Source organism: Amblyomma americanum, chromosome 10 (assembly GCF_052857255.1).
Source record: "Amblyomma americanum isolate KBUSLIRL-KWMA chromosome 10, ASM5285725v1, whole genome shotgun sequence".
Classification (NCBI taxonomy): Eukaryota; Metazoa; Arthropoda; class Arachnida; order Ixodida; family Ixodidae; genus Amblyomma; species Amblyomma americanum.
In genome coordinates this window covers 94,072,681-94,094,211 of record NC_135506.1, presented here as the reverse complement: position 1 = coordinate 94,094,211, position 21,531 = coordinate 94,072,681, and the positions used below count along the sequence as shown (strand labels likewise).

Sequence of the window (21,531 nt, the reverse complement as noted above, 5' to 3'; positions counted from 1 at the left end):
AGGTCTCTTGTATATCGTGTAGTAGTTTTGTACTGCTTCATTCAGTCGCATAACATTGTGTATGGTTATGAATCTATATTGATCATTACACCAGCATTATCCATGTCTTAACTCCACCATACCCATTTTTTATCTTATCTATGCGACTTTGTAATAATAAAGCAGCAAGTTGGGCATGGCTCATGACGGAAAGAACTTTCCTGGAGTAAAAGACAAAGACAACCATGTAAAATGCAAGAAATGCACAGACTCTCGGCTGATTTTAGTGGGACATGTATGAGGAATGTATATGGAAAGGCTGTTTGCATAAAAGCATAGGTATGCAAACAGCAATCAAAGTGGTCACATTGCCTTAACAATTCATGTGTTGTCCAGGTAGGAAAATTCACAGCCTGCAAATGAAACAAAAGTCTAGCAGATGCATATATTAGCTCTTTTCTTCATTAAACAAGCCACCTTTACCTCTCCTGTTAGGCAAATTTTGTGGCTGAAAAGTATGTCACTGTTTTGAAACAACGGATGGCACTTTTGTTTTTGTCTTCTTTTTTTTCCTTCTTTGCAAGCTTTGCAATGTGCTGCTACGTGTGAATATGGGTCGGAAGATCAGGCCACTAGGGGGTTATGTGGTTGTCTTTGGATTTTCTGTATACTATAATCCCTGTGCATAGTAATAATCATCATCATTAGCCTGACTACACCTAAAGCAAAGCTGATATATGGACTTCAACTACACCCACAGCATCACAAAGGCCACTTCCATATCTCTCCAATTAACCCCGTCCTGTGCCAGCTGCTGCCGCCTTATCCCTGCAAACTTATTCTCATCTGCCCACCTAAGTTTCTGCCGCCCCCTGCTACGCTTGCCTTCTCTTGGAATCTATTCCATTACCTTTAAGGACCATCAATTTTTTTGCCTTTGCATTACATGCCCTGCTCGCGCCCATTTCTTCCTCTTGATTTGTAGTAGGATGTCATTACACTTGTTTGTTCTCTGCCCTCTTCCTGTCTCTTCACATTACACCTATCATTTTGCTTTCCATGTATCGCTGCGTGGTACTCAATTTAAGTTGAACCCTTTTCGTTAGCCTCCACGTTTCTGTCCCATAGATAACAGTACGATACCCCAATGAAAAGAAAACATTGGAAACAATTTGACATTCCAAATGGTTCCAATTGGACATTCCAACAGGTTCCAAGTGGACATTCCAACTAGTTCCAATTGGATTTTCCAATTGGTTCCAGTTGTGTTTTTTTGCCACCCGACCAGTTGCACCCGACTGGACCAACCAATTGGACCCATTAGGACAGGCAGTTATTGCACCCAGAAAATATTCACAAAATACAACTCACAATTGGGTTTTGCATAATGTAGTGTAAAAAATATTTCTACAAATTAACATATTATTAATGTGCAAAAGGAAAACTGTTTTGTGAGGACTGCAGGGGGACACTGTGTCTGGTGCCGATCAACATTTTTACTACAAAATTGAAATTAGCATACTTTTAAAGAAATCAAGGCCAACAGACACGCACATGCCACACACAAGAAACACTACACATACACACACTAGTAGCATATATTACCTCAGTATATACATCCAGAGAACACACTTCTTATATACCCCATTTATGAGGCTCTCATGCAGGGGCCAGTGACGCTTGCCCACTGAGCGCAGTTATTTAATTTCAACCCGAGTGGTGGTGCAAGTGATGAATACAATTTAGTAAGTCAAGCTGCTGATAGATCTTATTTTAAGAACCGTATTACTACTACCTTGTTGCTAAAATATGCAGACATTCATATGGATACATTGGGTACAGTTGGGCACACCAATTGGATGCAATAGGTAAGACCAATTGGGGCTCGCCAATTGGAAACCCAAGTGGTCCAATTGGATAGTCTATTTGGACTATCAAATTGGAACACCATTCTAATTGGAACCAGTTGGAAACTGAGCTGGTCCAACAGCATGCTGTTGGAACCAATTGGAAATCCAATTCGTTCCAATGGTGAAATTGCCATTGGTAAAATTGGTAAAATGCCATTCATCATTCATCCCATTCTTACTCTAGTTATTTCACTCTTGTGAACCGGATCAGCTGTCACTACCTCCCCTAAGTAGACATATTCCCTAACCAGTTCCAACACCTCGCTACAATTTGTAAACTGCTATTCCCCTCCAGGACAGTTGAAGATTACTAAGGTTTTCTGCATATTAATTTTTAGAGCCACCATTTTGCTCTGCCTGTCTAAGCCATCAATCATGCATTGCAGTTCATCCCCCCGAGTGACTTGGGAAGACAATGTCAAGAGATAATCGCAGGTTATTAAAGTATTTCCCATTAACTCTTATTCCCAACTGTTCCCAATTCATGCCTCCGAATATCTCCAGTAAAGAGGCCGTGAATACCATTGGAGGGATTTTCTCTCATTGACAGCCACCCTTCCTTATTAGAATTTCATTGCTTACTTTATGGACTACTATGGTGGCTGTGCAGCCATTATAGATATCTTCCAGTATTTTGACACAAGGCTCTTCTGCACCGATTTCATAATGCCTTCATGACTGCTGAGGTTTAGACTGAGTCAAATGCTTTCTTGTAATCTGTCAAGGCTATGGACTGTCGGGGTAGGTTATATTGTGTGCATGTTTTGTGGGGACTTTGCCTCACGGCGTCTCCTTTGGCGTGCTTCTCCTCCCTAGTTACCTTAACTGACAAGGGAGGGCACCAGCGTCGCAGCGACATGGGTGCCACAGACGGCGTAACCGCTGCGCGCATGCAGGGGAACACTCTCTTGAGCTGGCACGCTCGTCACTTGCGGACGTGTCGCCACGGCGCTCCACCAGCGGGGCGAGGCCTCGTGGGAAGGAACATTCTCCCGCATCTTGTCCCTTTCGGCTTCAGAGTTTCCCCTTGCCCTAGTAGGGTGAACATTAGCTCGTAACCTTTTGGTTAGTCAGACGACCTAGATTCCTTAGTGTATTCTGTTGCTAGCCAACGTTATTGTTGCTTCAGCTGTAGTATCGTTCCTTTGTTTCCTTCAGAGAAAAGCCCGCCATGGTCAGCATGCACTCGGTAGCGTACGCAATCACGGGGTCGGGTCCGGGTGGTTTTGAACCATGTCAGCAACGGTTAAATGGGAGAAACGTATTTATCCCTGCTATTAAAACCCCCACAGTTTCTGTCACCTGATTGGTAGTGTAAATATGGTACATTATGGAGTTGTCTTTACTAAAGCCTGCCTCATCATATGGTTGATTCAAGTCCAAGGTTGTACCGACACTAATAGCAGTTTCCTTAATAAATACGCAACGGACAGTGAGCTGATTGGTGTGTAATTTGATACATGTATGCCCCAATAGAATAACTTGAGTCTGCACATATCGTTTCTTTTACGTGGTTGTCTTTCAAGCGCAGTAACAGTCTTTCCGTCGCGTATTTTTGCAATTCATTAGCCGTGCGCACTTCAGTCCTTTGCATTTTGGTAATTAACGTTATTATCCTGTGGCATAGTAGTTTTGTTGCAACTTGATTTAGAGTAAAGTGTTTTGTTGTCCGGTGTGCTGTGTGCGCTCAGTGCCTTCACTCAGCAGCTGATCAGGTGTGACCCCTATCACCAGTGAACGGTCCGAAACTCCCTCTAGTGCGTGTGCTGTGGAGTTTTTCGGTCTGCTCGTTCCAAACTTATTAACTGCACATTGATACGCAGCTTGGCTGGATTAACAATAGCAGTGCCTCTTCTACTAGCATCTGGGAAAGTTTTCAGCCTGAAATTGTCCCGGTACATGTCTCTAATTGGCTACTTGGGGCATTGTGAAAAGCTTCCTGCGGCTTTCACGGCCCCGATTCTCCCGGCACAGTTCATTTTAGCCGCTGCTGGGAAAAGTATCAGACTTATCCGTCTGTTGCTAGTGATCGGCTACAGCATAAGTGCAGTGCCTCTGTTATTTCTTAAAAACATTCTTGGCTACTTTGAACTCCGGAGCACTAAGCTTACAGGATCCACGCGGCTGGATGCAGCTGAAAGTGCACGCAGTGAACAACATACTGTTTATGCCTTGAGCAACTCTGTACATCAGCACATATCAGCAATAAGGAAGGACAAGTTAAATGAGCATACTTGTGATTATGAGGATGAGGGAGGGCCAGAGAAATTTTACAAAATGAGGGTGAGGGAGGGTCAAGAATTTATTAGCGAGGGTGAGGGACGAATGGCGAAAATGAGGGCATGCGCCCACCTCGATCTGCTCTGGAGAACAGAACGGTCGTCCAAAGAAGGTGTTTGCACCCCGGTCATTAAAGAGTCCCTGATAAGGGTGTTTGAGGTTGTCTATAAAATGTTTGCATCATGTATTATGTGGAGTACAGGCCAACGAGCATTCATGCAGCATACAAGACCTCAAAAGTGAGCCGATATTTTACAATACAATTTTTGAAACTCTCGCTTCCGCGCCTAGTGGCGACCTGCGGTGCTGCGCTTTCGCCCGCATTCGGGCTCGTTACTTCAGCAGCGTACTGCTATCATTGGTTGGCACGCGTCGGCAGAGGGGAGAGTGCGAGGGGCCGGCAGAGTGCAGACATTTCAGTGTGCCAAAAGTGACAAGAGGAGAGGGGAAGGCGCACAGACGCGGAAATTCAAATTTTGACTACAGATAGCTCAGCTTCTATGAAGTGCAACTGAAAAATTGTTGCTGGAGGATATTTGTGAAGTGCGTCCTTTAGCATCCTAGCCACATCACATCTTTGTTGAGACCCCCTTTCACAGCTCCTTTAAGTCTACAGTTCTTGTTCAGTTGTTTTAATGCAAATGCACTGTATGGCTCATCAGTAACGAAACCCGGCGTCGGCATTGCCCAGCAGCAATGGTCCCAAAAATCCCGGATGACTGAACCGTGGTATCAAAGAAAAATAAAATACCTTGCAAAGGTGCGGGGAATTGAACCCAGGACTTTAAAATTACGAGGCGAGCACGCAACCCACAGGCCACAAAACTTTTTTCTTTATTGCCATAGGCAACAAAACTGCATTGCTTCTTGCCGAACATAGGTGAACCTTGCCTTACGACTGTATGCTAATGAGTATGTGTGTGATTAGAAAGGAAGAAAACAAAATAAAAATAAAAACAATGTTTTCGCATTCAAAACATGTAAATAGTCTTAAGTGCAATCCATAATTTTTGATTTAGTCATCATCCCTGCATCTATGAGTGTTCCGCAATCAAAGGCACAAACTTTGTGCACACCCTCACACTCAACCCGTGCATCTTTTCTTCCCTCGCCTCACTACCTCTGCCCTCCCACACCCTTGCCCTCACAAATTTTTGGGCGGTAATCTTTCCTCCCCCTTGCCTTCCAGAGAGCAATATTCATGAGGTGAGGTGAGGCCCAGGTGTGCTAGCTACAGTGCACAAATCTGCAACGTTATTTAGGGCACGAGTTTAATTTCAATGTTCTCGAAAAATGCAACGGCATAGAAGGAAATGAGCATCACAGAAGCAACATGAGCGATCACACCAACCTGCTTTGAGTGGCCAAGTATTTAACACTTCTCAGATAAGTTTCACACCAAAGGTGCATCTAGTGGCGATAGACACTGAAATATAGCAAATGTACAGCTTTTCTAACACGATAACCAGGGTGCAATGAAAAATTTTATATAAATTATGAGGAAAACGACTCATGCTGGTCAAATACATGCAAGAACAGCATACGTCTGGCTAAAATTGACGAGGGTTTTATGTTGTGCGACCATAGAGGTTGTGATAAATAATGTTCTTTTATTTAGATGTCACAACAGAAGCTGCAAAGGCATAGGAAAACCTAACGTAAAAACAGAAAACACTTTCTAGTGATGTGTGACGTAGAGCTGTGCACGGGCCGCAATTCTGAGCCCGCGCCCGGCCCGGGCCCTACACTACCTCAGGCGGCATGGCACGGCCCGACGCTAAAGAAGCCTGAGTTCACCCGGCCCAGCCCGGCTCGGCCTTAGGCTGGGTTAAGGCCCGGCCCGGGCCTGGCCCGACCTGCAATAAAGCGACGCCAACACAAAAAGAATGCCACAAAACACCCGATCGTCCCCTTTTTTGGGTGCCGACAGCGGCGAGTTGAAAAAGTTCACCCGTTTCTAAGGTGCTGCTAAAAGAAAACAGTGACCTTTCTAGCATGGGCAGTGACGACGTGTGCTTCCTGTCGACTTCGGTCAACGACCAGTCTTCAAGCAATACCACTGCCCAATGGAAAAGTCCCCTATACGCCGCCGCTTGGTTAATTTGTATGTGTGGCAAATGCGACCCCGCGTGCGCCGTGCACAGACTTATCTTCGCTTCCCAAACGCTTTCCTTCTCAGCCTTTTTACTGGGAGGCGCCTGCAAGCAGCGGATTTTCCACAGCGTCGGTACTTGGTAGAACCGAAAACGCATTCCGAGCCTCCGCTACCTTTCGTTTGCCTTTTGTTAGCGTTTGTACTTTTCTCCCGTCCCTGTAGATTCCATTTTTGATGAATAAATACATTGCACTTCCTGCTGTACCTGCATGCGAGACGACAAGCATACTTTCGCATAAGGTACGCAGTCGAGATCGGGGAGCCCGACCGGCCTGTCCGAGACATAGAAAGCCTGGCCCGGGCCCGGCCCAAGCCCGTGTGAGAGAATCTCCAAATGGCCCAAGCCCGGCCCGCAGGCAGGGCCGTGTCCGGGCTTTCGGGCCGGCCTGAGCCTGTGCACAGCTCTGGTGTGACAATCTGTTAGTAGGTATCGCATGTGGATGAAATTTCTGGACTCCTACTGCGGTGCCCCCATACCCTATGTGTCAATTTGGGAAATTAAAAGGACACTGAGAAGAAATTAAAGTTGGCGTGTATGATAGAATACCAGCTCCTGATCACAAAAACGCCACTCTTACTGAAAACAAAGCTCTTGTGTAAGGTAGAAAATAGCAAGAACCAAAACACAGGTATCACCGCCACAGGCCAATCTTGCAAGTACAACTGTGATGATGTCGTAGGACAGGAGACACCACCTTGGAGGAATTTTCCTTCCTACATGGATGCCACGAATCTCTGAAGCTGACAAAGGACGGTTGCGCGGTTCAATATTGAAGTAAGTTTTGTTTTAAAACCGACAGTGCACTTTTATCACACAAGGAAGGCAGACAAAAGACAAGCTGAATGTTGGAAGCAAAGAAAACCGATGCTTGGCAGCGCCATAGGCGGCCAGGAGAGTTTCGATTTGTTATGGTGCTTCGCGTCTATGAGCTTTGTGTGCCCCTGGTTTTGTTTTTGACGCGCCTCGATTTACAAGCGCCAAACAGCAGAGGAACTCCAAGTGCCGCTTTAAGTGCTAGTTAACCTTTGAAGGAGCCTGTTAAGACTGGTCAGGTGATCGCCACGGTCGATGAAAAACTATGATGGCACGATGGTCGGTGATCATACAAAGCAGTTCGCAGTATAAAGAGCACTTGTGTCTTCGCACGCTTGCCCGGCGAAACATTCCCGGCTGTGCCAGTCAACTTTGAACTACTTAACGGAAATCGTTTATTAGGGACGGGAGACAAGGTACAAGGCAGTTAAGAAAAATTGCTGATGGCCTAGCTCTATTAGGCCAGGATATACGTAGCAAAAGCGCGGAGACTTCTGTATCGGAAGAGTGCATTCACCAGATGCGCCTTTATTTATTATTATATGATGAGCCGTCATGGCGGAGTGGTAGCGTCTCTCCCTCAAACGCCAAAAGCTCTGGTTCGATTCCAAGCCTGAGCACAGGTTTTTTTTTTTCATTATTATTCAGTGCGTGGGCAGGAGGTTTCAGTGGCTCTCATAGATGCCGCCACCGAATACATTGGTTAGTGGTTAAGCGCAGGCTGTTATATTCCGGTGTAACGCACGCGTGCACGCTGCACGGCAACTTCACGTCGGCAAAAGCGAGACCATCTATACTCCAACTGCGCTTGACCGCCGACGCGTTCGGCGGCTTCAGCGCACTCTGACCGCACTGGCAGAGTGCGCCGAGTGTGCTAGCCACCGCCGGCCCGGCCAGACCAATTCGGCTCCGCGGCGAGGTGTGCGTTGTGACGTAGTTCAATAGCTTCGGCAGTTGGGCGGAGCTGTTCTTTTCGAGTCCATTCATAGTACACATCTGAAGGTACATGCAAGTGGGCGAGAGAGCCCGATCCAGTGGACCCCATATCTCCGAAAACGCGCAGAAGCCTTTGAAGTGTCGTGCGTCAGCTTTACTTTCAAGCCGCCAACTCAAGCGCGAGCGCCGTTGAGCACCCATCCGTTTTTTGTGGCAAAAAAAAATAAATAAATAACGTGGCCCTTGCAACCGTGGGAGACCTCAAAGCCGCCTGCTGCACCGTGCAACCGCGCCGTTCAAGGAATCACAATCTGTTGGGCCCAAAGCCCCGGCCAGCCTCTGATGGGCACGACGCGCCGACCTTGTCCTGGCTCCTCGCGACTCCCCACTCTGGGGTTAAGATATTTAATTTGCAACGGCTGCTCACAGCGGAAGGGGGAAACGACCCGCCGGTGCCTAATCTAACCGTGCTCCCTCATAAGCATCGCACGCTCTGTGGGGCTGAGGTCGCTGAAATGCAGGCCGGAGTTTTTGCGAGAACTTCGTTGTCAGGTTCGGGAACGGGATCCATCGTAACGCTGGCAAGACGCCGGTGCAAACATAAACGAAGCGACAGTGGCAACCCCCGATAGATGTCTTCAACGTGCAGCGGCGGTAGCTTTCATTTTGGCTGCTGCTAGACCTCACCACTAGCCGCCAGAAATCACGGAGTCTGCATATACGTCACGTTTCACGTCACTCCGTCCTTTGACGTCATAAGAGTGCGCCGTGACGTCATAAGAGTTCCCAAGTTTGAATCGAAGCGGCGGGAAAAACTTTTTTAACTTCGAATCCAAATTTCTTTGAAATAAATGCATCTTTCGCTCCCGGACAAGTGGCAACAAAGCCATGAAATGCCGAACTACCAAATTTCCCTAACAAAAAAAAATTTGATAGAGTTCTCCTCACTGTCCCTTTAAACACCATAAACCACAGTGATCAGTTTGGCACAGTTTTGCAGATGCGCCGCAAGGTTCCAGTTCTTCAGAGGTGAGCTGTGCCATGGCATCACTGAACCAATGTGGCACTCACTGAGAAAGGCTGCAGCAGCTACTGACGGCACCAGTGCACGGTAACTTTTGAGTCACTGTCAGCTGCGAGGCACTACCATCTTCAAACAGCGTGTACGGTGTGATGCGATCACTGCCCACCAAATGAGTGGCACTTGAAGTGCCATTCTGACACCTCACTGAAACAGTAAATTCAAACCCCACTTGCACATCAGAAAGATGTCCCTACACAGTCTGCCGGGCCAGTCAGCACTCCCACAGTGGGAACGAGAGCAGCCTTTGGGTACAAGGTAGGAACGGCACCGGGCCTAAGGCGCTTCTCTGGAAAGAGACGTGTGAAAGAGCCAGGTGCAAAGTGCAACGAGCACACAAAGCTCTGCTCATGCGCCGGCGGCATCCAGCCAAGCAAGTCAGCACGGCCAGGACACTGTCGCACAAAGTCGATCCACTTCTGGCAACTGGACTTGTACACAGGTAGAGGATGCAGCATAGTGTTGTGGGTGCGCTCTAGGCCACACAGGATGCAGCGTGGAGCCGGTGGAGCCACTGGCATCGGCAGGTTCTTGCGCCGCTCTTCTTCCTGCTCCTCCACCATGCATGACGCAGAGCCTGCAGGTGGAGTAAGCCAATGAAACTGTGGCAGTGGGCGGCATTGCCATTCCAAACGCTATCCCTCAGCTGCCACACTAGACCCAAGCAGCAGCTGTCAATCTATTCCAGGGGTTTGAGCCCCGGGAAATGCAATGCGGCTTTGCAAATGTGCAGGGGTCTGTCTTGGCTTCCATCCCTTCTTGCCTAACATGGAATATTAAAAAGAGCATGCAGATGGGAGGCCCTAAAGAAACGCTGGCTGTGCAGTGGAACAGTCTGCTAAAAGCAATTACAACATGATTAGTGCCGTTATAAGAGTGGATGAAGTAGAAGTGGGGGGTCTAGGCATGCATCGATTTAGGCCTTCAGGGAACCCAAATACCAACCAAAGGAACCCAATAAGAGAAATCATGATATGTCCTTTCTAGCAAGCTGTATGCACAATTAGAGCTCATGATACGGTTTTCAAAAAGGCCACGTGTGCACTATGTAAAAGCCACTGAGCACTAATGCCGCGCACAAGTATTTAAAAGTGGGACGATAAATTACACCTTTGAATGTTCCCATTCCCACGGCTTGCCGTGATGTTTTAGGCACGTCTGGCTTACGGTGGCAGTGCATCGCTTAGTGTCCACAATTCCACCAGGCCTGCACATCCCTTACTTGCCTAGCTTAACAGTCCACGCGCTTGTGTCACTGAGGTCAGCTGAACCATTGTCAAATGCTCTTCATTTCAATTCCCCACCTGCCTGATCAAAGTGTCGAAGCGGACGCCAGCTGCGCTGTCCGTACCCCCTTCGGCTCTTTGGCAGTGATGCTAGAGCACCAACCCACCCGCTACCCAAGGTGATTCAACAATGTTCGGTTTGTTGTGGTCCTTCCGTCCGCCTCCGTTTCCTCTATTTGCGAAGCACACAACAAGCTGCCAACAGCACCTGGTGAATCGCACCACATGTGGGCTTTCTGTGTTCCCACCAATGGCCAGCCCAATGATCTGGCTCGCTATATCTGGTCGCCAGATGACACGAGGCGTCGTGTCATCAGTGCATGCGCTGTGGTATACGCCTCCAGCCTGCTCGCGCAACGTCTTACCTCTTGCCACCTGTGAAAGCTGGCACATGTAAAAAGAAGCAACACTGACAGCTATCACTGTAAAATATATCAAAACAGCAAGGCAGCCAGCACTAACTTGTTTCCAATAAGCCGTGGTAAAAACAGCGCAGCGACGACAGACACAGAGAAGACAGAAGAAGACGGACAAGCGCTGACTAACAACTAAAGTTTATTGGAAAAAACACAGGTATTAATACACTCCTAAAACAACCAGGGAACACGCCCCTCTTAACATCCTTCTAATCGTGCGAATCTAGATACTTAATCTCACATTCGTGAAGAAGCACTGACGGTGTGCTGACGCATGCATCACCATTCGTGTGGATGCGATACGCCTCACACAGTTCCCTTGTCAATTTATCCCTGTGCCTGCAAACAACTTTTGTCTCATGGAAAAGAGGGTTGCACATTTTTTTGTCGGGGGAACCTGGGATATTATTCAGGGGGCAATCTCTAAAATGTAATGCAAGGTTGGACGATGGGGGGCCATTTAACGAGGTATGATGCTGACGAAGACGGGTGTTCACACATTTTCCCGTTTGGCCAATGTATTTCTTGCCACAGGAAAACTCAATGTCATACACTACGCTTTCAGCACATGACGTAAACTTTTTTTGGTGGTTTATTTTGCAGGCTCTACTCCCGGGCCATGTAGAAGAAATACTAAGGGTTTTTGTTAGTTGTGGAGAAGGTTTAAAGTTCACCTTTGAACTCCCGGAGAACAACGAGCTACAGTTTTTAGACTTAAGATTGGTCCTGAACCCTGATCATGTCTGCTGGTCTTTTCAACAGCGCTCAGCGAAGCCCTTTCTTAGTTATCGCTCAGCCCATTCTAAATTAGTTAAAAGTGGTATAGCCGTTGCATGTTTAGGATCAGCACTTTCGAAATCATGTGTGCATGGAATGAAGAATAGTTTTAATCAGCAGGTTGGTAGATTACAATCGGCAGGATTTCCGGAAGAGGTAATCGTGCTTGCTTGCAATAAATTGCTGAGGAAACTAAAATCTTTCAAGAGTTGCCATCCATCAGAGCCGTCAGGCATGAAGAGGCATACGGTTATACCATATCTTCATCGTTTGTCACACAACTTAAAAAGAGTAGGCGCCAGATATGGAATTCAAGTGCTCTTCTCAGCCCCGCAAAAGCTTGGAAAAATTTGTGCCATAATAGATAGGAAAGCAAAGGCTAAAAAACAGAAACCAACCGGGAGTAGAGCCTGCAAAATAAACCACCAAAAGAAGTTTACGTCATGTGCTGAAAGCGTAGTGTATGACATTGAGTTTTCCTGTGGCAAGAAATACATTGGCCAAACGGGAAAATGTGTGAACACCCGTCTTCGTCAGCATCATACCTCGTAAAATGGCCCCCCATCGTCCAACCTTGCATTACATTTTAGAGATTGCCCCCTGAATAATATCCCAGGTTCCCCCGACAAAAAAATGTGCAACCCTCTTTTCCATGAGACAAAAGTTGTTTGCAGGCACAGGGATAAATTGACAAGGGAACTGTGTGAGGCGTATCGCATCCACGCGAATGGTGATGCATGCGTCAGCACACCGTCAGTGCTTCTTCACGAATGTGAGATTAAGTATCTAGATTCGCACGATTAGAAGGATGTTAAGAGGGGCGTGTTCCCTGGTTGTTTTAGGAGTGTATTAATACCTGTGTTTTTTTCCAATAAACTTTAGTTGTTAGTCAGCGCTTGTCCGTCTTCTTCTGTCTTCTCTGTGTCTGTCGTCGCTGCGCTGTTTTTACCACGGCTTAAAGATGCACCAACTAGCTCAGTTGTCGGTTCTTCTGCAGTTTCCAATAATAATTCACCAGGCACAGTTAGGCACTGAACACGTGCCTACTGCTGTGGTTCAATGTCACAAAACTGAGCAATCAGCATGGCAGCATCATGCCTGAGGTGGCCTTGTACTATATGTTCGCGATGGGACAAACGTGAGCAGTACAGCGTCCTCAGCTTGCTGCATCTGAAACTATTTTCAACCAGCACAAAGACATCATGAAAAAAAAAACCTTCCTCTTTCCATAGGTTTGAACTTTTCCCTGACAGCAGGAACAAACAGCAGGGCATTGTCTGCCTATCCATTTCACGGATTCCTTCTTTCTCTCCCTCCCTTCACCACCTTCATTTGCTTGCTCATGGTGAGGGTGAAGTGTCCAATGACTATAAGACAGCTGCGATGCCGTACCATTCCTCACAACCTCCTTGTCACGGGCTATTTCATGGCAGCGCAAAACAGAAATGTCTTGCATCCTCCTCACACATTGCACTGTCCTCCAGCCACAGTCACTGGTGGTTGTTTCTAAACGCTGCATGCCTTACACGGTACAGCAGGAACAAAGCTCAACTATCTAGCTGATTTTGAGCAGTGATTCTACAGTTTGGCTCCACGAAAACCATGGGTTCCCTCAAGTGCCTTTTGCATTCCCCAAGCACCTAGATCCATGAATCCCTCCACTCCCACCGTTTCTTTACCCATTTTATCTTGAGAATGACTACACTGCAACTGCTCAGAGCACACTGCTGCACTATACAGGCAGCCATTCATTGAATTTTGGCATTTTCTGATGGGCTGTTTGCCTGTTCTTTTTGCATCACACTAGGCAGAAAGGGACAAAAGCCAAGACACTTGGGGTGCCTCAACACATTCCGAAAGCCGCCGGGGTTCCCCTGGTTTAGAAAGAGTCAATACCTGAACATGATTGGTATGTTGAAGATCTTCAGCATTAACTAGCATGCAGCAGCTCAGATGGCATAGCAAGAGACTGCTGCAAGCACAGACTGTGCACACAATCTACACTTCTGGGGCTTTCTTGAAAACCTGGAGTTATTTAAAATCCTGCAAACAACACAATTCTTCCATCAGGTGAAGGTGAGCAATAATGCAAAGCATTTGACAAACTGGGCTCCTACGCACAGCACAGGCCTGAGATTAAATTGAGGGTTGCACAGTTATTTACGGAGAGAAAAAGGATGGGGTTTAAGTTAAAGGATGGGAGGAGAGGACAGTGTATCGAGACGCAAACACCAGCTAAGGATACCCTAGCTGAGATCAAGAAGAGGAATGGGCCATGGACAAAGCACATACTGCGGAAAGCAGTGAACCAATGGTGGCTGAGGGTAACAGAGTGGATTCCAAAGGAAGGCAAAAGTAGCAGTGGTGGCAGACAGTTGCGTGCTGAGATTAAATATGGAAATTTGCAACTACAGGGTGGCTGCAACTGGCACAGGACAGGACTGATTCATGGGACATGGGAGGAGACACTGTCCTGCAGAAGAGTAACCAGGCTGGCAAAAGTGAAGATGGCACAGTAAATGTGCGACTGCTTTCCCCTGTGAAATGTGTAGCAAAAGTTGCATCTTTACAAGCAGACTTAAAAAGAGCAAACTTTCCCATGGCCCCCTGTACCATAACCACTTCAGCACTGCACTGACCTTAATTTTGCACCTATTCAAGTGAATCACAATAAGAAAGGAAAAAAAAGAGAGAGAGAGACAGCCCAGCACCTTTTTTCTTCCTCTGCATCCCTGCTGAGGACGTTATGCGCATAAACCAGTCGGCATCCAAGTCGCACTGCACAGACTTGACGTCCAGTCGTGCGCTGCACTGGGTGAACCTACTGAATACTGTGGGTAGCACTCGCACTTGGCACTCAGCGTCTGCACGATGCACCGCTGCTGCACTCGTGAACTTTGTGCAACTGTAGGCTGCGTCCTCATCACCTCCATCGCCTGAAGAGATAAGAGAGGCAAATGCACAAGGACACATCTGGAAACCAAGCCATGCACAACTAAAGCGTCACCCTGTCAAACAAATGTTTTGAGTTTCATGGTGCAACAGTGGCTAAGGCTATCAAGCACCGTATACGGTGTTGAAAATGGCAGTTTATTGCAATAAAGGAACGAAAAGCTTTCAAAGTTGCAGCCTCTTTAAAACTTGCCCTTCCTAAAGGAACGAAAAGCTTTCAAAGTTGCAGCCTCTTTAAAACTTGCCCTTCCTATAGGAACCCAAAAACAAATGAAAAATCCACAACTGCATTTTCTCGTGAGAGCAAGGTGGGATAACGAAAAGTGTTCGTTGTTAAGTACAGTAAAGTGATTCTTTCTTGATTTGTCAAGTTACAGATAAAATGAGCATTACCAGGTGGCCACATGATTCATAGTTAAGTCTGCCTTGTTTCACTATTTAAAAGATGTGCACAAAGTTTGTGTGTGCCCTACACAATTCTGAAGTCCGCATGTACACAGGCCTCTTGTCGTTCAAACTGCATTACAGACTTGACATCCACGAGCACGTAGCATTAAGCTCACTGAACTTAATAAAATGTTCTTGGTGTCTACATTAATTTCCGATTTGTCCACAATTGACTTTACCATGAACCGTCTCTTGCTGATTCAATACAAAACTTGGTCTGCCATTTGCTCCTTAGTTTAAGCTCCACTAGATTCATGCAATCTTTGTAAGGCAGTTCATCTTCTTGACCTTGATGCTGTGGCGCGTCAAACTAAATGTAATTTTGGCTAAATGGGACACCATACAACATCTGCACCATACACCTGCCTCCTGCAGCAGGTACTTTTACAGTAATGGACAAAAGCGAACACTACTCGTGAAGTGTCGCTAACTAGCACCCAAATGGCACACCGTAGAGGCAGCCGGACAGGGACGGAAACATAATATGCTTTACAAAAGTACTACTGTAGGCAAAAGTAATAGATACCTCCTCCAAGTTTCGACCTGTGCCACTTTGCGTGGGGGCAGCACCTGACATAGCACTGCTGGTGTCAAGACAAGCCCACTGCGCCAGTCTCGACACCAGAAGTGCTTTGTCAGGTGGTGCTCCCCCCTCACAGTGTGGCACAAGCTGGAACTTGGAGGGGAAGGTGTTCTATGCTTTCGCTCATAACGGTACGCATTTCCGACGGTGGCCTTCTGAGTACTGCACCTGCCTTCATTTTTTCTTACGGGGATGATGCACCTCATTTTTAAATGCTGTTCTATGTGAGCTAGCTCCTCGCATGTTGACACCTTGGGATGCCAGCACTACAAGCAAGAGTGGAACAGCTTGGAGACAGGATGACTGGAAAAGGTGATGCACATGTGCTGTGAGTGTCATGCAGTGCTTGTGTGCATCAGTTCTCTCTATCATCCTGTCTCCATGCTGCTTAGTCTTGCACCCACATACCCAAATCAGCATTTCAATATTAACACACTTTGTGGGCACAGAGTGATAGCGTTCTTTCACCAAAGATGCCTAAGCTGTCCAAGTAGTATGAAGCCCTTATGGAAGCAGAAAATTCATCTGCCACAATCTTTGCAAGAACAAGCACTAGGACCAAAAGAAAAAGAAGGCTGAGGTCTCGCTAAGTCTTAAATGCACCATAATGCGTGCATTTTCGGTGTGTAAGTATCTGCAATGACAGGACAGCAGCAGGGCCAATTAGAATCCTTGTTTGTACGCACTGGTTCATGCTACGATATTTTTTAGACCAGCATAGATATTTAAGGGATGGGAGGAGAAAGGAACACATACAAAGGAAAGAGGAGCACTGAATATCAATTGATTTTAATCGTTGAAAGCAGCACAAATTTAGAGCTGAAGCCACCATGTGATGTACAACATCAACACCATGTTGATGTTGTTCTGGACAGAGTGCGATAGCTCCAGCTATAAATTTGTGCTTTATAGCATGAAGTGCTCACTGCAAGTGCCACCATCACATGCGAAGTTGACAGGGTTTCCATTTGAAAAGACACCATGCCAACTAGACCATCAAACTGAAGGCGTGCGAAGCATTTAGAGTGTGACAAACAGGGGCGCACATGTGCACGCAATGCGGTTCATTTCCTTAACGCCCAGTTCAGCAGCGCTGAAAAGCAGTTAGGTCAGAGCTTCCTGGTTGGGGGCTTGTTGTCACTTTGTTTTAAGCATTTTCATTGTAGCCACCTGTACCTTTTCTATCTTGTTTTTATGCTTGAAAACCACATAAAAACAAAAGCTGTTTTTATGTGGTGCATGCATGAAATTAAGCATGCCCAGAGGTTTCGACTCTATTAAAGCAGAGAGAACGTGCTTCGCTCTCAGAAGGAAAGATTTTCTTAGGGATTCAACTATGCACTTCAGATCAACCAGTATAACCCATTTAGTCCTTTTCCAGATCCCACATCAGCATCAATGCATTTCTAAAAACAAAAACAAACCATCTTTAGCACAAAAGCTCATCATTAGACCTGCTCATTCTTTTCAAATATTAAATTGAGGGAAGAAATCACGGCATGTTTAGCTTCATTCTTAAATCTGCACACAGCTTGTCAAACATGAGCCAGAAAGGCAGAAAACATAATGGACAGAGATACTGGTAATGTATGCACAGAGTACTGACCTGCATTCGAACCTGGTGGGCCCGATGAGTGATGCATAGAGCTGCCAGAACTCGCGGGAAAAGTCGCGGCCCGCTGAGCACAAAAGTATATGAAAAGTAAGTGACTATGATGTCAAGACTACTACAGTTTAATCATTGCACTAGGAAGCATAAAAGCCACAATTCAGAAGCTGCTCTATATTCTTACTAACTGTACTTACTTTGCTTGCTTAGTTACTTTCACTCCATCATTCATTGTGCTCGAGGGATTTGAAACGGGTGTGGCACTACACAGCGAATTCTGAATACTGCAGAAGTTTTTACCTCACTACGCATTCTAAGCTAAATTATTCTGAAGCAACAAATAACGATTAATAGTTACCTCGTCTACAGAAAAGGTAGTTTCACTTCATAGATGTGTGTGGCAAAAAAAAATATATTCTAAGTACCATTACTGTACTCCCTAAACGCGAAATTTGAGCGCAGCTATGCAGATGTTTTGATTTTGCGAAATACCGTGGAAAAGAATCTGACAGCGGCGCTGAGCTTGTGCTTTTAAAAAAGCGCTACTAACTCGTTTGTTCTCTTGGCGGCGGCGTTGAGCTTCTGCTTGGGCTGCGCGAACGGCAGGGTCCTCTCGGCGGCGGCGCTTAGCTGCTGCTTCGGCGGCGCGCACCGCTGGATCCTGGCGTCGCCGGCGCTCAGCCGCTGCGTGGGCAGCTCGTTTAGCAGCAGCGTCAGACGAAGCATTTACACCGGTTGCGTCGATCATCCTCATCAAAGAGTTCTTTCGTTCCTCCGTGCTCAATGGAGGAGATAAACCTCTCCTTCCTCGATTTTCAGAAATAACTGACTGAGATTCTGAAATAACATCACTCCGGCAACTCCGCCATTAAAAGTAGTTCGCTTTCTTGGCATGGATTCGACTGGCTTTGGGCGTATGGCTTGGGCGTATCGGACGAAGAAAAATAAAATCCCCGTAAGTCTCCGAGCCTATTTTGTAGGTGGTCCTACAGTACTCGTAAGTCTTTACAGAGATTTCTTCCCGCAATGTCAGTCGACGCTTGCTTGTTTCCACCGCACCAACCGTAGCGTCTATCCCTCCGATATCCGCCGCATCAGTGGCATAATAATAATAATAATTGGTTTTTGGGGAAAGGAAATGGCGCAGTATCTGTCTCATATATCTTTGGACACCTGAACCGCGCCGTAAGGGAAGGGATAAAGGAGGGAGTGAAAGAAGAAACGAAGAAAGAGTTGCCGTAGTGGCATCAGTGGCAGCCAAATTGCCATCCAGTGGCCGCAACGGCGGGAAACCAAAGGCCCCAAGCCCCGCTCAAATGACATTCCAACCGGATGTTGAGGCTGGAGCACCGGACAGGTCATAACTACTGAGACGATCTACCACTGACGTAGGTAGGCCTTTTTCGAGGAGTTTCCGCCAAAGCGTGGCATAATGTACTCTGTCGTAAGCCTTCTCTATGCCAAGAAAAGCTGCCCATAGTTGTCCTCGCATGTTTCTATGCTATTTCCACTCACTGCGTGAGCGCAAAAATGTTGTATAGCTCACCCAAGATTGCCGACCGTTCCGCCCAAGCTTGAATTAGACTATGTAGGACTTGGACGAGAACCCTGTATAGCATTGGGGTCACTGTGATTCGCCTGTAGGACGGACAGTGGCTTCGGGAGCCAGTTCCTTGTAAAAAAAAAAAAAACATCATTCGCCTACTAGTCAATCCTTGGGCACATCGCCTGAGTGGAGGACCTCATTGAGGGCCTCTCGCAGAGCCTCACCCTGTGTTGGCCAGATTCTCTTGAGAAGGATCGCAGGGAAGTCGTCCAACCCATCTACTGTGTTCCCTTGAATGCGGGCAATAATATGCGTTGGAACTCCAGCTACAGCTTCCCAATGGGGCCCAGTTATTCGCGTGAGTCTCCCTCAGGCCCTGTCCTGTGGTCTTCGCCAATTGTCTAATCCCTCTCCTCTCGTATGGTGAATTGTTTCACGACTCTTTGTGTCCCAGCAACCAACGTCAGGTTTTCTTTCTGCCTCATCCGCCCCCTTTTCAGGTGGATTTGTATTTTGGAACGGCCGTTTTCTCTCCCCCACATCTCCGCTTCCCGACTCTGATTGTGCTCTGCTTGCACCGCGTTGGTTAATTCGCGGTCTCACTCCGCTGTGCTCACACATGGCCTTCGCGCGCGCCTTCGATGTTTCTTGAGGGTGCCTTGCTTAGGCGAAGTTTCTTATGGCTAGCCATTTAGAAGAAGTTCCACTAGTGCGGTGTTTCGTCCAATTAATTTGTTATTTGTTTTGCCTTTTGTTTTTCGTTTTTTTTTTTTTATTTTGATTGTTTTCGCCACTGTGCGGTCATGTGCTTTGTCATCCTACCTGTTTCGGCCCTCGCTCCACGAAATAAATGCAGAGTTTAAAGTCAGCGCCCGTCTGTGTCTCTCACTGTGTCCTGCCTCTACCACGCCATATCTTTTTGCTTTCCTTTCGAGATCTGGCTTGAGTGTCCGCACGCCGTCCCTTTAGATCGCATTTCTTTACTACGAGGACGCGGCGGCGGGAATAACACAAGCCGGCCAGTTTGCTTGAGGAGGTTATCAATGTCTGCAACGCGTGCGAGGTCAGCAAGCGGTGTGGCCGGAAAGCGAGTCTCCGGCCGGGGTCTGACACATCGAGTGCGGTAACGGTGGCCCCGAAGATGAGGGGTTCCAAGGTCATCTGCATCCGCGACACCACATCAGCCTGACATATATTAGTGTGGGCTGAAAAAAATAAAGAAATATAATGTTGCCCAGCCCGCACCGCCAATGGCACAACGGGCTACATCAGCCCCACAGCAATCATGTGCTGCCGGGCAGCGCCTGTTGCAACCAAATCTAACCACAACGCATGCAGATACGCCACCACTCCACCTCGCTCTCTCGAACTTGTCTTTTGTTCACATAGTTAGATCTCTTGTATATCGTCTTGTACTTTTGTACTGCTAGGTTCAATTGCGTAGCATTGCTTATGTTTATGCATCTTTTTTATCATTACACCAGCATTTTCCGTGTCTTAACTCCACCATACCCCATCTTTTGTCTTATCTATGCAACTTAGTAATAATAAAGGAGCAAGTTGGGCCAGTTGGGGACGGCTCATGATGGAAAAAACTTTCCTGCGCTAAAAAGACACAGACAACTACGTAAAAGGAAAAAACATGCATAAACTCTCATCTGATTTTAATGGGGCACATAAGAATATATATGGAAGGGCGGAAAGGCCAAAGAAAACCACATAAAAACATAACAGGTACGCAGACATCAATCAAACCGGTGGCATTGCCATAACAATTCACATGTTGTCCAGATAGGAAAGCTCAGTCTGCAAGTGTAACAGAAGGCTAGCAGATGCACGTTGTAGCTCTTTTCTTGATTAAATAAGCCACCTTCATCTCTCCTGTTAGGCGAACCCTGTGGCGGAAAAAAATGTCACTGTGTGGAAACAACGGATGACACTTTTATTTTTCGTCTTTCTTTTTTCCTTCTTTGCACGCCCTCCAGTGTGCTGCTAAGTGTGAATACGGTCGGAAGATTAGACCTCTAGGGGGTTATCTGTGTGTCTTTGGCCTTTCTGTATACTACAAACCTTCTGCGTAATCATCATCATCATCATCATTAGCCTTACTGCATCTAAAGAAAAGCTGATCTAGAAACTTCACAAAGGGCACTCCCATAACTCTCCAATTAACCCTGTCCTGTGCCAGCTGCTGCCGCCTTATCCCTTCGAACTTATTAATCTCATCTGCCCACCTTTCTGCCGCCCCCTGCTATGCCTGCCTTCTCTTGGAATCTGTTGCGTTACTCTTATAAGAACCATTGATTTTTGTGCCTTCGCACTACATGCCCTGCCGAAGCCCATTTCTTCCTCTTGATTTCAACTAGAATGTCATTAACCCGCGTTTGTTCTCTGCCTTCTTCCTGTCTCTTTACATTACAACTATCATTTTCCTTTACATAGCTCACTGCATGGTACTCAATTTAAGTTGAATCCTTTTCATTAGCCTCCACTTTTCTGTCCCCATAGGCGAGTAACAGTAAGATACATGTGTTACACACTTTTCTCTTGAGGGATATCGGTAAACTGCCATTTATGATCCCCGAGAACCCGCCAAATGCGCTCCACCCCATTCTTATTCTTCTAGTTATCCTCGCATGATCCGGATCTGTAGTCACTACCTGCCCTAAGGAGACGTATTCTCTTACCACTTCCAGCATCTCGCTATCGTTCGTAAACTGCTGTTCCCCTTGTTGAAGATTACTTTGGTTTTCTGCATAT

At 46.7% G+C, this 21,531-nt stretch overlaps 1 protein-coding gene across 1 annotated transcript; it reads right to left on the bottom strand.

Annotated features, from left to right (window-relative positions):
- Positions 1 to 4,040: 4,040 nt before the first annotated feature.
- LOC144107809 (uncharacterized) lies at positions 4,041 to 18,112 on the bottom strand. The gene is made up of 4 exons (XM_077641002.1): positions 17,776 to 18,112; positions 17,223 to 17,295; positions 14,346 to 14,570; positions 4,041 to 9,732 (listed from the first exon to the last, which is right to left on the bottom strand). Exons 1-4 carry the CDS (start codon positions 17,977 to 17,979, stop codon positions 9,335 to 9,337), a joined length of 900 nt encoding a protein of 299 aa, XP_077497128.1. The 5' UTR covers positions 17,980 to 18,112; the 3' UTR covers positions 4,041 to 9,334.
- Positions 18,113 to 21,531: the final 3,419 nt, after the last annotated feature.

Coding starts and splice junctions, on each gene's coding strand:
- LOC144107809 (XM_077641002.1), bottom strand. CDS start 17,979: ATGAGGATGATCGACGCAACCGGTGTAAATGCTTCGTCTGACGCTGCT. Junction 17,296..17,775: donor GCCGCCAAGAGAACAAACGA/GTTAGTAGCGCT, acceptor TTTTGTGCTCAG/CGGGCCGCGACTTTTCCCGC. Junction 9,733..14,345: donor GATGCAGAGGAAGAAAAAAG/GTGCTGGGCTGT, acceptor CTCCACCTGCAG/GCTCTGCGTCATGCATGGTG.